Here is a 16,772-nt window from a genome sequence, read left to right as displayed (position 1 = left end):
CTTCTGTACACCGCCTTAATTCTGAATACATTCATATTGGGTGGTACTCGGTCATTTTCAGCAGATTTTCTGGCATCAATCTGACACCGGAAATACCCATATTGGGAGGTATTTAGTTATTTTGGTTGCTTTCAAGAATTTAAAAGTGGTCGTGTTTAAATTCAAAATGGTGTCCAGGGTCAATGTTTGGTTTCTATGCATCATCTCAATTACGGAAATATTCATATTGAGTATTATTCGGTCATTTCGACTGTTCCTAGAAGTTGCCAGTTAGCAATTCAAAGTGATGCTTGAGGTCAATTGTTAGCTCATTGCATCATTCTGGTTCCAGAGATACTCATATTGGGTGGTATTTGGTTATTTTGGACTGTTTTTCACAAACCGGAAGTCGCCATCTTGGATTTTAAAATGGTTTTTAAGATAATTTCTGGCCTCTGAGCGTCATTCTAGTTGAAGAAACACCCATATTGGGTGTTATTCGATCGTTTTCGGCTGTTTCCCAGGAAGCGGAAGTCGCCAACCTAGAATCCAAAGTGGGGTCTTTGGTCGATTTCTCTAGATCCGGAGATACTCATGTTAGACGGACATCGGCCATTTTTGGCTGTTTTCCAGAAACCACAAGTTACCATCTTACAATTTTAAATGGTGTCTGTGATCAATTTTTAACTTCTTGCAACATTCTGGCTGCGGAGATACTCATATTGGGTGGTATTTGGTCACTTTGGGCTATTTTTCAGAAACCGAAAGTCGTTATTTTGGACTTTAAAATTGCCTGTGGAATCTATTTCTGTCATCTGGGCGTAATTCTGGGTCCGAAAACATTCATATTGAATGGTATTTGGTCATTTCCGGCTGTTTAATGAGAATCGTTCATATCAGACTGTTTTCCAGAAACCAGAAGTTGCCATCTTAAAATTCAAAATGTTGTCTGAAGTTGATTTATGGCTCCAGTGCATCATTACGATTCCAGAAATACCCATATTGGGTGGTATTTGGTCGTTTGCCGCTATTTTTTTGAAACCGGAAGTCGCCATTTTGAATTTCATAACGGCATTTGGAGACAATTTCTGGATTTCGAACGTCATACTGGTTGAAGAAACACTCATATTGGGTGCTATTTGATCATTTTCAGCTGTTTTCAGAAACCGGAAGTCGCTATCTTACAATCAAAAATGTTGCCTGAGGTCGTTTATGGAACATATTTGTTACCACTAAAAACATTCACCTGCCAAATTTGGTTCCATTTACTTAATTAGTTCTCGAGATGTGCAGAAATTTGTGTTTCATTTGTATGGAACCCCTCCCTTCCAGAAAAGGGAGGGGTGTCGAACCATTATGGTCATATTTGTTACCCCTTAAAACATCCACATGCCAAACTCGGTTTCATTTGCTTGGTTTGTTCTTGAGTTGTGTAGAAATTTATGTTTCGTTTGTAAGGGACCCCTCCCTTTAAAAGAGGGAGGGGTCTCAAACTATCATAGGAACCTTTATCGGCACCAAAAACCCCTACATATAAATTTTCACGTCGATCGGTTTGGTTGTTTTCGAGCCTATATGGATCAGACAGACAGACCGGACTGCATTTTTATATGTTTAGATTACAACATCAATATTTTAGTACCTAAAGAGTGAATATACATTTATTGGATTGAAGCGTTTATGTAAATCTATTTTTACAAATAAAAGTTTGAATGAGAAAGGCTGGGTCTGACCGCTAGGAGGATTAATTTAGGTTTTTTTAATGTTGAGTTGCAATAGACTTTTGTTGCACCAAGTGTAGAATACATTAATTTCATTCTGGAATATTTCGAAGTCTTCTGCATTGATTATTTCTATAAAGAGCTTCATGTCGTCAGCATATACAAGCACACGTATTGATTTAAGAAGAAAGGAAATGTCATTCACGTATAATATAATAAGAAGCAGGCCAAGGTGAGAACCTTGAGGAACCCCGGAAGTTACTTCTATTGGGTTTGAAAAGGAATTTTGAAAGCGGACTATTTGTGTTCTCTTTGATAAGTATGACTGCGGCCATTCCAAGAATTTTGTTTCCATTCCGTATTTTTCGAGCTTAAAGAGCAATAAAGGTATGTCGATTCCGTCAAATGCCTTGCTAAAGTCCGTATAAAGAGCTTCTACGTGGTTGCAGTTGTCCATTACAGTCAAAGTGAAAGTTATGAATTCTAAAAGATTTGTGGTAGTTGATCGGCCTTGATAAAAGCCGTGCTGTTGAGTTGTGATTTGGTTTTTTACTTGCTGAAAGATTTTTTCATTATTTATTGATTCAAATAATTTTGGAATGCATGAAATAATGGCAATTCCACGATAATTACGAATGTCAGATTTAGCGCCAGATTTGAAAATTGGCACTTAATATGAGGTTTTCCAGAGTTCTGGAAAAATTACATTCTTCAGAGACATATTAAAGAGGTGTAGTAGGGTGTAGAAAGTTCTTCTGCCAAATTTTTGAGAAAAATTGGAGCTATTCTGTCAGGTCCAGGACCTTTCGTAGCATCTAAGTTTTTAAGTGCGTTCTGAATTTCGAATTCGGATATTTGATTGACAGATAAAGAATTTTAAAATTCAGGAAAATACGAGGAATATTCGCGGTCGCGATCTGTTTCTTCAAATGTGGTGTATATTTCTTGAAAAAAAAGTGGCAAAAAGACTACACATATCATTATTAGTTTGTCCTAATTTACTGTCAAGATGCATTCGTGATGGAAAGTTGCTACTTTTTAGTTTGGTTTTTACGTAATTGAAGAAGTTCTTAGGGCAAGACTTGATTTGATGTTCGATTTTACGGTTATGCTCTTCATGCGCAATTTTAATGGCTGCGTCAAGTTGACGGCAAATTTCTTGGTAATTTTGAAGATTTTCGCTATTGTTGTCTTTTTTGTATATTTTATGTGCTTTTTGTTTTCTATTTTTTAGGTTCTTCAATTGTGGATTAAACCACACTGGATATTTGTTGGTGTTCGCTCGTCTTCTTTTTCTTAGTGGTACATTTTTTGATATAATTTGATTAATTGTTTCATAAAATTTTGTTACTTCTTCGTTGACATTTCCTTCTTTACAAATTATACTACGCCAATTTATTATGCGAAGTCTACGTTTGACTTGTTCGAAGTCAGTTTTGTGGTTTTCCGGTACATCCTCGTACTCGCAGTCGCTAGGGTACGAAGTGTTATTCATTACTATTGAATATTCAATTGCTGTGTGAATTGCTTCATTTTTCCAGATGGGAGATAATGATGCATCTACACAGAAGTCTTCAGTGCAGTTTGTGAATAATAGGTCTAAATATGCATTTTGTTTGTTTTTGACATGATTGATTTGATATAGACCGAGTTCTGAGGATTTGCCAAAAAGATACTGCAGTGTTTCGTTTTCGCCTACGACTGGGAGTAAGATAGATTCATTTTCAATGTCTACGATAAAGTCTGCATTACGTTGGTTGAAGTCGCCATAGACATGCAGTTTTACTTCTGGTTTCATGTTAGACATAATAGATTCTAGAGTTTTGAAAAATAAATCATATGAATGTTTATGAGCATGTTCCGATGGAAAGTACACGGAACAGAAGATATGTTCTTCGCCAGCAATAAATGCTTTGGCCCATACGTGTTCAAATTCTTTATATTTGTCGGATATTATTTCTTCAGAAGTAAGGTCTACATTAATGACAATGAGGACTTCACCGCCTGACTTTTTTTGACTGGTAGACAAATCCCGATCGTGCCGGAATACATTATAATTGTTTCCAAATACTTCTTCGCTTCTTACGCTTTCGTCCCAGCTAGTTTCAGTTCCTAGAATTACTTTGAAGGTGGATGATAATAGATTTTGATTTATTTCCTTCATTTTGGCTGGACTTTTCATGCGGTTGAAATTCTGGCAGTATACCAGTATTTCAGTCACATTCTGTTGCCCGTTCGAAGAAGTTTTTAGAAAAATATTTTGACTTAAAATAGTATTTTCTTCCTCGAGAGAGGGTGTCGTTTTAGCATTCCGTTCGGAATGTGAAATATTTTCAATTAAATAATTACTTTCTTCTTTCAAATTGGATGTTTGGATGTCGATAAGTCTGCAGTGTTCGTCGTATGGTAGGAGAAATGACGTCCATCGTAAATAACGAAGTGTATATAATTGGGATTGTTGTTATACTGATTCTCTTCAGTCTACATGTGTTGCAGTATTCCAATAGTGACCTGTCATTTTTTTTGTGTGCATGAAGGGGATTGGGCTAAAGTGCCACTGCGAATTCCTGTCGTTCATGTTTGTCTTTTGTGGCTGGTCCCAATTGCTTTACACAGATTTCAAGATGCTCGAACTCATTGATGAAGTTGAGCTAGTTGGTTGTAAACCTGTGCCCCAATGACCTTTTTGGGATTGGTTCTCCATAACTGGTATGGAGTTGAGAGGAAACTTTCGAAGAAATTGAACTTCAATGAAGCAAGAGTCCCGCAAAAGCGAAGCAGATGCGCTGAGCTTCAGGGTTCAGCGTTGCAAAATCGGCAATTGTCGATTGGGACTTTGCCGATTCTTTTAAATGTTAAAGAGCAGGACAATGTCCAGTAAGAAATCCCGTGATGATGCGTAGTTCACTACGAGTTAAACTAAGTAGCCTTTTGGTAACCGCAAGGTTTGGGTAGATAAACTGTTCAGTTTGTCTACAGCCCTGCGCATATTGCTAATGATGTGCTATTTCTAGCTTTCCCATGTACTTAGTTCGCCTTTAATGGCAGATGTGGAGGTACCCAGGAACGGTTCAGGTCCAATGAATTGCTGAGCAGATTCTTGTCTTGCTAGGTTGTCGGCATGTTCATTCCCTACGATTCCGTAGTGTCCGGGTGCCCAAAGTAGCATAACTTTGTTGAGGTGGGAAAGCTCTCTGAGTTTTACCATTTACTTCCAGACTAGTCTGAAAACACATGTGGCAGACTTTTTTTTTTCTTCATCATGTGGCAGACTTTAATGCTAGTAGTGCAGACTGCCTGTCTGAAAAGATTCCGATTTTGGCCTGTCTATAGCTGCGCTTTAGACATGTCGTAGCACAGATGTATATTGCGTATACCTCTGCTTACCCAAAGATCCCTGATTCAGTCTGGGATCCAATTTTTGAGCCATCCGTATAGAAATGGATGGTGCCCGATGGAAGATTCGGCTCTCCATTGTTTTACATTGAGTGATCTGTGTCATTCACCCTATGTGGAAAGTCCTTGTTCGGCTTCGCTTCCATCCAGTCCGAGACTGTTGTTACTAGATGTGTTAGCTCGAACTTCTTCAGGATGCTTGACGTTGTATATCTTCGCAGCCTCAGTGCGCCAAGCTCTGCCATACAAGGGCGGCGTAGATTATACGTGACCGAGCAATGGTAATAAAAGACCAGAACGCTAATTTTGGTTTTAGGCCCCGGGTAATGCCAAACAGTGTATTGCAAGCCTAAATAGCTGAAAGTGCCTTCTTTAAAGCGTCTAGTTGAGTCTAGTTGAGCAGTCCAGTTTAGCTTCCTTTCGAAAATGATTGCAAGATATCTGGCCTTGTTGCTGAATCCCAGTTATATCTCATTTAATAGCGGAGGAGTGATTGTATGCATCAAGATTTACTTTGTTTATTTCACTATAATTTATCTGACAATAGTCTTAATAAATAACAAAAATCAGGGTCAAATCTACAACATATTTGATTGGTTTAACTTATGCATAAACTTTCACTCATTGCGCTCAGTGTGTTAATTTTACGTCAAGACACAACGAGAACGGTACCTACACATTTCGACAACCAACAGGCACAAAAAGAAAGAGCGAAAACGGAATGACTATGAAAGATATCACCAAGTGAGAAATATTTCAAGAGAGGGAGAACGGAACAACACTTTGTGCTGCTTTTTGTGACACATTGCGTGAGAACAAAGAGCTTCAGTTTGAGCAGTTTGCGTTGCGTTGCGGGTAGAAAAAATAGCAGATAAAAGGAACCAAGAAAGGACCATATACATTTTTGAGAATTCATTTGAACACGATTCTCAACTCAATGGCGTGGACGTGCTTCTTAGGACATATTACGCACGTCCAGACATGTTTCTGTCCCGGTATTCATATAAAATCGCTACATGCATTCACTACTGACACCGTTCATTAGGGTGGTAATGACTTGTATGGAAAAATTGTCCTTCGTCGCATTTAAAAGTTCGTTCAGTCGAAAGTGAAACTTCAACCGACCAATTTTTTATTTTTTGTTTTTGGATAACACCAGATCTCGATGTTTCATGCATTTTTAAGACATTTGGCATCAAAATTTTTGATATTCAGATATTTATGAACTACCTGTGCATTTTTGTCATTGGTCACAAAATAATACTTTCGTGTTTCCGAAGTCAGGTTAAGCTGAAGTTTAGTATGGGAACTTCTTTCGAAGACAAAACTATTGAGCCCTACTTCTAAACGAAATTCGAGAAGTCGATCTCTATTGCCACCCTACTGTTCATGTATGAGACATATTGCGGCTATCTCCGGAAAGAAACCATTTTTAGTTTTGAAACAAAGCCCATTGAGCAGCACTGAAAATTAGCCCCTATATTATTTCAGTAGAAGTCAAATGAAGTGCAAAAACCAAAAAAATAATAATACTATAAACGTTCGTTTGTCAAATCCGATAATTATTGCCCCATGCAACACACAAAGTAAGACACAATGTGTGGTGTCGCACATTTTAGCAAATGCACAAAGTGTACTTTCGTATTTTTTCGGCGCGAAAGAAATCCAAAAGAGCGAATGGGGAGAAGAGAACACAAACGAAATATCAGGAGTGGCACGCACGGTTTGATGGCAAATGTGTTGTGTACAAATTTGTGTGGTTCTGTCTGCACTGAGGTGAATTCCAGCCCTGAGTGACACATATTAATATCTTTCTTATGGGTGTCACCCCCTAGAAGGTGATACCCGGGGTGAAACCCCCCCCCCCTCCCCATGCTACGCCAGTGTTTGAAGCTATAGGTAGTCAAAGACCAATCCACAAGCGACCGAAAACACGTCTGACCTGTCTCATAATCGATTCGATTGTACAGCGTTGAAAAAATCCGTGTATAAAAGCCGCGTAGTTTTAAAAAATCGCGTAAAAAACTCCATTCAATAAATAAATCTGATTGAAAATAATAATACGTGAGAAAATATATAGATATATGCTCAAGATGCACTCATAATCGATTCGATTGTACAGCGTTGAAAAAATCCGTGTATAAAAGCCGCGTAGTTTTAAAAAATCGCGTAAAAAACTCCATTCAATAAATAAATCTGATTGAAAATAATAATACGTGAGAAAATATATATATATATATATATATATATATATATATATATATATATATATATATATATATATATATATATATATATATATATATATATATATATATATATATATATATATAATTACATAAAATGAGAACAAAATACACAAAAGGCGTTTATAGAGCATCCAAAATGATTTTTTTTTTTTGAAAATCAGAGCAATAATTTCTTCAAAGGTTTTTACTATATTTACAAACTTTAGCATTTGTCCCATGATCGAAAGTTAATCGCAACGACCTTGACTTGTATCGGTATACAATTATGAATGTTTTTTTGTTCCTTTACTTCCGAATCATCGAAAACTACCAATTATTTGATAATAACAGGAATTTTGAAATGAATATATTTAAAATATACATTGATCAGATAAAAAATCAAAAAATTGTATGTTCATGAACCATACGAATAATTTATTTTATTTCACTTTATTTACTTCTCATTTTTATTCATACTTAACTTATTCGATACCACTTAAAAATAATCTTCCAAATCGCTTAAAATAACCCGCGTTATTAAAAAAATCGCGTAAAAACAATCCGCGTTACTGTAAAAAAATGCGTAAAAATCGCTCATAATATACATTTGCAGTGTTGGATAATTTTTCTTATTTGCGCAGTGATTTTAATTGTTGTATGATGTTGTGCTCTCCCAGCTGGTCTCGGGGTACGATGCTGGCCTAACAAGCCAGTCGTCGTAGATTCGAGTCTCGGCTCAGGAGAGACTGTTAGTGTCAGTAGGATCGTAGCGCTAGCCCCGCAATTGTCCTGTACACTTAACAATTGGCTGCGAAGTCTGTGTATAATAAACAGAAGGTCGAGTTCCGATACGGAATGTAGCACCAAGGCTTTGCCTTTCTTCTATGATGTTGTGTTACGTCATTACGAACTGCAGACACTCTTTTTGAAAGATAAACGGAGAAATAACTGGAGAAATTTCTTTGTCGGTGATTCCGAAATTTTTTTGCGTGAGTTAGTGTTTTTAAAGTGGCGAAAAAAATTAATACACCATTGAAATATATATATATATATATATATATATATATATATATATATATATATATATATATATATATATATATATATATATATATATATATATATATATATATATATATATATATATATATATATATATATATATATATATATATATATATATATATATATATATATACAAAACAATTCAAATTAGCTTTATTTCTCTACATATATTTAGCAAAATGACCTTTTACGTTACAAAACTCACCTTCAATATTTTGTGGCTTGTCCTTTGTAGTGTAAAACCATGTTCAATCTTCGTGGTATGTTTACCACCAGGTTTTCACGAATAAAAGCTGAACTAGCATTCCACGCTGCCTGTCCGACGTTTCATAAGTCGGTTTCATTCTTTAGATGATGCTTTGTAACATAGACTTTCCTAATCTTCCATAGAATTTCTAAAGGATTTAAATTAGGAGTCTGCGCTGGTCAAACTAATAATCGTTTGAAAATCATCTTCGTGTTTTCAATACTGTATGTTTGGGATCGTTATACTGCATAGAGATCCAGCAAAGTGGTTTTAGACTAGGGTGCAACTAAATGGTACATCGTGTTTTGGTCGGATGAGCCGGAAATTAAAGCTTTTTGGTCCAAACGGTCAGCAGTTGGTGAGAAGACCGGTGAATACTGCCTTCAACGCACAATTAACCAAGAAAGTAGTCAAATTTGGAAGTGACCACAAAACGGTGTGGTGCTGTTTTCTGATGCTGGTGTGGAACCCATTCATTTTATAACATAGACTATGAATACTAACGACTATGTAGATATTTTACGTAGCGTAATGCTTCCGTATGTCAAAGAAAACATGCTTCTTCGTTGGAGGGTAACGATTCTGAACATACTTAATTGAAAACTTAAAGATGATTTTCAGAAGAAATTATAAAATTGTTGGATTGGCCAGCATAGTCTCCTAACTTGAACCGTATCAAAAATCTATGGAAGATTGTTAAGTCCTACGTTACAAAGCATCATCTAAAGAATGAAACCGACTTATGGAATGACGTACAGGCAGCGTGAAATGCTAGTCCAGCTTCTACTCGTGAAAACCAGGTAGTAAACATACCACGAAGATTGAATATAGTTTTACAAAACAAAGGACAAGCCACAAATATTGAAAGTGAGTTTTGTAATGAAAAGGTCACTTTGCTAACGATATGTAGAGAAATAAAGCTAATTTGGATTGTTTTGTATATATACTTCAATAGTGTATTGATTTTTTTCGCCACTTTAAAAACACTAACTCACGCAAAAAAATTTCAGAATCACCGACCCAGAAATTTCTCCAGTTATTTCTCCGTTCCTCTTTTAAAAAGAGTATCTGCAGATCATAATGACGTAACATAACATCATACAAAAATTAAAATCAGTGCGCAAATACGAAAAATCAACCAACACTGCAAGTGTATTTATTATTTTCTCCATGACTGTAAATAACCTGCTTAAAAAAAGACCCCATTGCAGTGTACATCAATATTAGAGCATTTTACTATTTTCGCTCATTTTCGTTGACGAAAGCAATACATTTTCAAATATTTTCAGAAATGCCAAATTCATACTGAATAACTGTAACATGGATTGGTCAACAGGAGATCTGATATGGTTTGATCCTGGCTTAGGACATCCATTACCAGGAGAGATACTGGAAGTGCATCGTGCTGCTCAAGTTATTATTGTGCAAGCCGTTATTAATGGCCAGGTAATTTCAATTTCTTTTTTTTTTTTTCATTTCGAACAACCTCAGTAATTTATAAATATATATAAATTTATTCATATATTATCTTTCGGTAGCATCAAACCTTTACTCTTGGTCCAAATGAAGGAAGTCTTCGTCCACGCCAAGATCTCGGCAAAACTGGAGTAGAGGATATGACGCAACTGGAAGATCTACATGAAGCGTCGCTACTCTGGAATCTTAAGCTACGATATGACAATGGGCTAATCTATACGTACGCTGGGAGTATTCTTATAGCATTAAACCCATACAAAATGTTTGCAGACGCATACTGTATTGAAATGGCTAAAATGTACGCAGGTAAGCCTCTTGGTGCACTTCCTCCACATTTATTCGCGATCGGCTCTGCTGCTCATGCATCTTTACCATCGCCTCAAGTCGTAGTTATCTCTGGCGAATCTGGATCAGGAAAAACGGAATCAACGAAATTAGTAATGCAATATTTAGCAGCAGTCGTTCCTGGAGGAGGATCTGCTTCTGCCGTTATAACAGAACAAATTCTGGAAGCAGCTCCACTACTTGAAGCTTTCGGCAATGCCCGCACAGCAAGAAATGACAACAGTTCACGTTTTGGAAAATACTTGGAAGTATTTTTTAAATCAGGAGCAATTATTGGAGCAAAAATAACTCAGTATTTGTTAGAGAAGTCCAGAATTGTCACACAGGCCCCTGGTGAACGCAATTATCATGTGTTCTATGAACTACTAGGAGGCCTTTCAGAATCCGAACGAACAAAATACGGTCTACTTGATGCAGAAAAATACTTTTATTTGAACCAGGGTGGATCTGATTGCTCACCAGGGCGTGTCGATTGGGATTCTTTACAAGGTGCAATGCAAGTACTCGGAGTATCAGAGAACGAGCGGGAAGGTATAGTCAATGTTTTGGCTTCCGTTCTACACCTAGGAAATGTGTATTTCCACAGGAGACAATTACGACATGGCCAAGAGGGCGTAGAAATAGGATCTGATGCTGAAATTAAATGGACAGCTCATCTACTACAGATACCGTCAGAAGGCATTCTCCGTTCATTGACATCTCGTATAACTGAAACACGATCAGAACGCTTGTATACTCCCCTTGGTATTGATCAAGCTTTGGATGCCAGAGACGCTCTAGCCAAAGCACTTTATTCCGGATTATTTAACTGGTAAGATATCTTTTTTTCGACCTTGAAGGTCTCTTGTTGTGTTTTTTACCTTGAAGGTCTCTTGTTACTCATCAACTAAGGGTGTCATCATAATAGCCTGTAGTTGATGATTTGCATTGTATATGCAAAATCAATCTATTCTTCAATCACAGTTTTAAAGTAAAATTTCAAAGTTATATTGTTAAACTGGATCAGGGTAATGTTTTGCCTTTCTCCTAGAAAGGTATAGTAATCACTGGCAGAACCAAATGTAAAAAAGTGATCCAAATGGCCGAATATCACATACCACTCGACTCGGTACGACGAACTGAGTATTTTCAGTATGTGTGTATGTGCAACTTTTTAGTCTTACTCACTTTCCTCAGTTGAGGCATTCCATGGAAAATAAATAAAAATAAATATTTCTTTAGGATGTCCTTTCCGATTTCGCTGAAACTTTGCACAGTTGTTCCCAGTTGATGAAGAAGTCATTCTATACTATCAGTTCTTCATATAGACGCATGACTGCTGTTTCAGAAGGGCCATGTGACTGATGAATAAAATATTTTGTAACAGAAAAACGACTCGTTTGATTGAAATGGTGTCTTGAGCAAAGTTGTAGGTAATAAAATTGCAATTCTAAAAAAAATATATACAGCGAAAAATTTTTTTTTCTGGGCCAAACATTCTGTATTGTCTCAAAATCTAAAATAAAAAGTACCTTTTTTAAAAATCGAATTTTTTACGCATTGAAGACGACAATAGGTACTACTATCTGTCAAAATTTGGTTATGGCAACATGAAAAACAAAAAAGTTATGAACGTTTGAATATTTTTTCATTTTCACTCAGAACTTATTTTTGAGGATTTTTTCTCAACTTGAACCCGCAATTCCGGATATTGCGGATTCAAGTCCCATCGGGATGCGGAATATTTTTCCAAATCTTTATCGTATTTCCAGTTTGCTTATTGTTCGCTTTCCCCACTGCACACATTGTCTGCTTAATGAAATTCCACTTATTACTTGGAGAGTAATTAAAAAATATTTTGCTTCGTGTAACAAATCTATTACTTTACAAGTAATAAAATTCTTCTCCTGTTGAGTAATAACCCTTACTGTCATATAATTTGCACATGTTGCAAGATCACGAGCATCTAATAACAACCGTTACAACTGATTGCAAAATTTTTACTCACTACTTGAAAAAGTAAATGAAAAATAACCCTCATCTCCAGTCGATTTACAACACACACTGTCGTGACATAAATGAATTAGATCGCTACATCAATACAAACACAGCAGATGATGTCTCGCTTACACTTGCAACACGGCTCTTGCTTGTATGTTCCCCTGCAAAAATGCATACAAGCGCGTAACTTCATTACTTTTTGGTTATTGGCATCTTAGCAGTAGCAACAACTATACATAAAACAGTTTTGAAGTGAATAAAAAAGTGGTTAAGGGAAATAACTGTTGGTGTTAAGGTCCAGCAAACAACATGAATAACACTACGTACAAAATTAAATGTATTCGACCTTTCGATGGTAAAAAGTGTTCGAAGCAGCTGCGGAAATTATCGGATAATAATACCCAAAACTTGAAAGCGATAAAGTAGTCCAAGTCATCGCAACAAACTAACGAGTTTCGTATTTGTACGTCATGTCGTCTGCATGTAGAGAAACTAGCTCTCTCTGCGCGTCTTGTTCTTACAACCGTCTGATAGCGGGAATCGTCGCTGAGTTACGCATATTAGATTTCAATAAGGCCAGTATCAAAATGATTGATTATGTTACAAAAACAGTGCATTGGATTTGTATCATGCTCTTAGCGATAATTTATAACAATAACAGAAAAAAACACAAAAAAAAAATCTGAGTGAAAATAACAAAATATTCAAACGTCCATAACTTTTTTGTTTTTCATTTACCATCACCAGATAGTAATAAATATTGTCGTCTTCAATGTGTAAAAAATTAGATTTTTAAAAAAGGTACTTTTTGAGATATTTTATATATTGTGACAATTTTTAATATTTGGCCCAGAAAAAGAATATTTTTACAGTGTATATATTTTTTTAGAATCGCAATTTTATTACCTACAACCTTGCTGAAGACACCATTTCAATCAAACAAGTCGTTTTTCTGATAAAAAATATTTCATTTATCCTTCAAATTTTTGGATAGGCCCTTTTGAAACAGCAGTCGTTAGGCTACATGAAGAACTGATAGTGCAGAATGACCTCTTCATCAACTGGAAACAACTATGACAAGTTTCAGCGAAATCGGAAATGGTCGATCAGAACCGATTCGCGAAGTAGCGTGAACTTGCTCAGTTGCAAATTAACGGTCTTGTATGGAGGATGCTATGGCGTCTATCAAAATGTAAAATTTCGAAACTTCATTATCTCAAAAACTTCACAACCGATTCGAACGAAATAACTCTCTAGTGCCCAGTTCCAACTTTAGACGGGCTTCAGTCAAACCTCTAAAAAGCTTCAATAAATACTTTTAAAATGTTTATAAAGATTTATAGTGATTTTACCGAAGTCCATCTAAAAATTAACTTGGGCACTAGAGGGTTAAACTCAAATGACTGTCTTAGAAACCTTCAAATAATGAACTTTGTAATGATTATATACAAATGTAATGAAAAGAAACGTGTACTGGAAGCTATTTAAGAGCCAGTTCGCGAGAGACGCAACCGCATGTTGTTTTGATGTTCCCCGATCGGACTGAATTTCTTTGCACTAAAAGTTCTTCAAAACGCATGGTCACAATATATGGCAAAGAGGTAACATGACGAAAAAAATGAATTTTCTTTTGAAAATTATGAATTTTCAGGGTCATCCTATTCTTCTCAACATCGCCAGCAAAAATATCTGAATATAGCGTTTTGTAGAGCAACTCAGGAGCTTCAATGTCATGTATAAGCCAAGTGTGCCAAATGGGGTAAAACGGCCCAAGCAGGTTTTGTTCAAAAAACAGCCAAATAACTAAAACCACTATATTTTCTCCTGACTTAATGGATTTCGCTGAAAATTTGGATTATCACTCAACCTTACCAGAATTACCTCCTTTACCAGAAGATACGCCATTTGAGGTAAAACGACTATTTTAGACTATTTTACTAAAAATTTAGATTATCACTCTAGTTAAATACGAACTTAAGGGCAAGTTGACCAAAAAAACCAATAGAATTACATGAAAAAAAAATATTTTTCTTGGAAAATACTTGGCGATTTTCGGGGTGGTATTTTATAAAACTACTAAAGAGCGTTTATTTGATATAAAGTCCAGATGCATCATTTAAAATCTGATTAAAACGGACTAAAGTTTTTCTTGACTTTTTTCCTAAGATCTGGATTTTAATAGCTCTTTAGTTGTTTTATAAAAAGCTAACTTCGGGGTTTGAAGCTTTTCTTTAGAGAAAATAGCACCCCGAAAATCGCCAAGTATTTTCCAAGAAAAATATTTTTTTCGTCATGTAAATGTATTCGTCACTTTTGTCATCTTGCCCTTAAGTTCGTATTTAACTAGAGTAATAATCTAAATTTTCAGTAAATCTATCAAGTCTACCCCAAGTTCATTCATTATTACAAAAGTTCACATCAATGGACAACGTAATTCTAAATCCGTAACAAAAAAAAACCGAGTTATTGCAGTTTTGGTGATTTTGACGACATTTTTCGAAAAAAAAAAATCTTCAAAGAACGTTTTACCGCAAATGGCGTATCTTCTGGTAGTTCTGGTAAGGTAGAGTGATAATCCGAATTATCAGCAAAATCCATTAGGTCTAGCAGGAAATATAGTGATTTTGATGGTTTTTTGACAAAAAAAAAACCCTTCTAGGGCCGTTTCACCCGATTTTTACTCTTGGCTTATACATGACATTGAAGCTCTTGAGTTGCTCTACTCTATATTCAGATATTTTTTCTGGCGATGTTGAGATGAGTAGGATGACCCTGAAAATTGACAATTTGAAAAAAATGTATTTTTGACGTGGGACTACGTCTTTGTTTTCTATACTGGTATGCATTCTGTAAATGTTGCGTCAGATAATAACAGCATAACCCCATGATGGATAACAATGACCAATATGCTGTTGGATAGATGAAATGTTGAACAATTTTGTATTACGCTAGTTATCATTGTTTTTCAATGCAAAGCGGTAAAAATTAATAAAAAGTGCAAACAAACAAACTTTTGATTTACAAACAACTTTTTAGACCATCAATGCTTTATGCTGTACCGATCTGGTCAAGTCGCTGTTCAACAAGGAAGAAAACGCTCTAAAGGATTCAGAATAAAATTCTGAAAATGATTTTGAAGCGTCCTCCTTGGTTTGGTACACTCGAATTACATAGACTTACTGGTGTTGAACCATTAGAAGCTATGTCAAATAAAATTATTAACAATTTTCGACAAAAATCGTTGCAATCCTCAATTGCTACGATAAGCTCTCTTTATAGCCAATAAGTTAGCAATTAAGTTAGTTATAAGTTTACTTCCCCTATTCTGACAAGTAGGTTTAAATCCTTACGAACGATAAGTCCTAATTGCGAAAGCAAACAAATCCTAACAATTAAAATTACAAATTTTTCAACAGTGATGAGAAGTCACCATTTGTGATTGGACACACATACTTATTACTTACTAATATTTATCATAAATACTTAAGCTACTAACAAATCCCCCCTCTTAAAAAAAAACCACAAATTTTTAGAAAAATCCATCAAGTCTAGCAGGAGTTATTGCACTTTTTAGTATTTGGACTTATCATTTTCAAGGGCCTTTTAACCCCACTCAACCTCAATGCAAAAAATTGAAATTTTGCAAAACTTACTACCATGAATAGACAAACAAACACTGAAAATTTCAGCCTAATCGGAAAACATCAAAACAACGTCCCTCAGAAAGGTGGCTGCGGCTCTCGCGAACTGGCTCTTAAACTCACTCACTCTTCTCAGAGATGGTTAGACCGATTTCCACAAAATAAATGTCAAACGAAAGGTCTACTTACCCTTTAAGAGTCTATATTTCAAAATATAAAAATCAGATTCAGAAACTACCCAATCGATCTGAACAAAGCTGTCTTCAAAAACCCTTAACTTATGAATTTTACAATGATTAAACATGTGGTTCGAAAGTTATGAAAAGAAATGTGCTCTGAAGACGTTTCAAATTCACTTACGTTTTTCAAAGATGGCTTCAAAAATTATATCAAATTGTAAGAGTGACGAAAGCCTATTATCTTGAAGATAACTTAATTTATTTCAACAAAACTAGTGTCATACGAATAGGTTGTCCCTCAAACTTACAACTCGCTTCACAATTATTACATCAAAATTCATGTATTAAATTATTAATTCAAATACAACATTAACATTCTTGGAATGCAAAGAGTGGAAATACGTATAGTGGATTGTATTATACATTATTTGAAAGGTAGGGTAAATATGTATAAAACGAAACCCCGCCCCCCCCCCCCCCCCCCCCGGGGCATAACGCCCCAGTCCATTTATTCG

The 16,772-nt window shown here is 35.7% G+C and overlaps 1 protein-coding gene across 2 annotated transcripts in view; it reads left to right on the top strand.

Annotated features, from left to right (window-relative positions):
- Positions 1-16,772, top strand: part of LOC129723338 (unconventional myosin-XV) — a 545,387-nt gene that overhangs the window by 123,127 nt on the left and 405,488 nt on the right. For both annotated transcript variants that reach the window (XM_055677518.1, XM_055677517.1), the window contains 2 exons: positions 9,926-10,082; positions 10,175-11,268. In XM_055677518.1, coding sequence (XP_055533493.1) covers positions 9,957-10,082; positions 10,175-11,268 — 1,220 coding nt within the window. In that variant the 5' untranslated portion in view covers positions 9,926-9,956. The remainder of the gene's footprint in view (positions 1-9,925; positions 10,083-10,174; positions 11,269-16,772) is intronic.

Source organism: Wyeomyia smithii, chromosome 2 (assembly GCF_029784165.1).
Source record: "Wyeomyia smithii strain HCP4-BCI-WySm-NY-G18 chromosome 2, ASM2978416v1, whole genome shotgun sequence".
Lineage (NCBI taxonomy): Eukaryota > Metazoa > Arthropoda > Insecta > Diptera > Culicidae > Wyeomyia > Wyeomyia smithii.
Note: the sequence above shows the minus strand (reverse complement) of the source record. Positions and strands in the feature narration are given on the sequence as shown.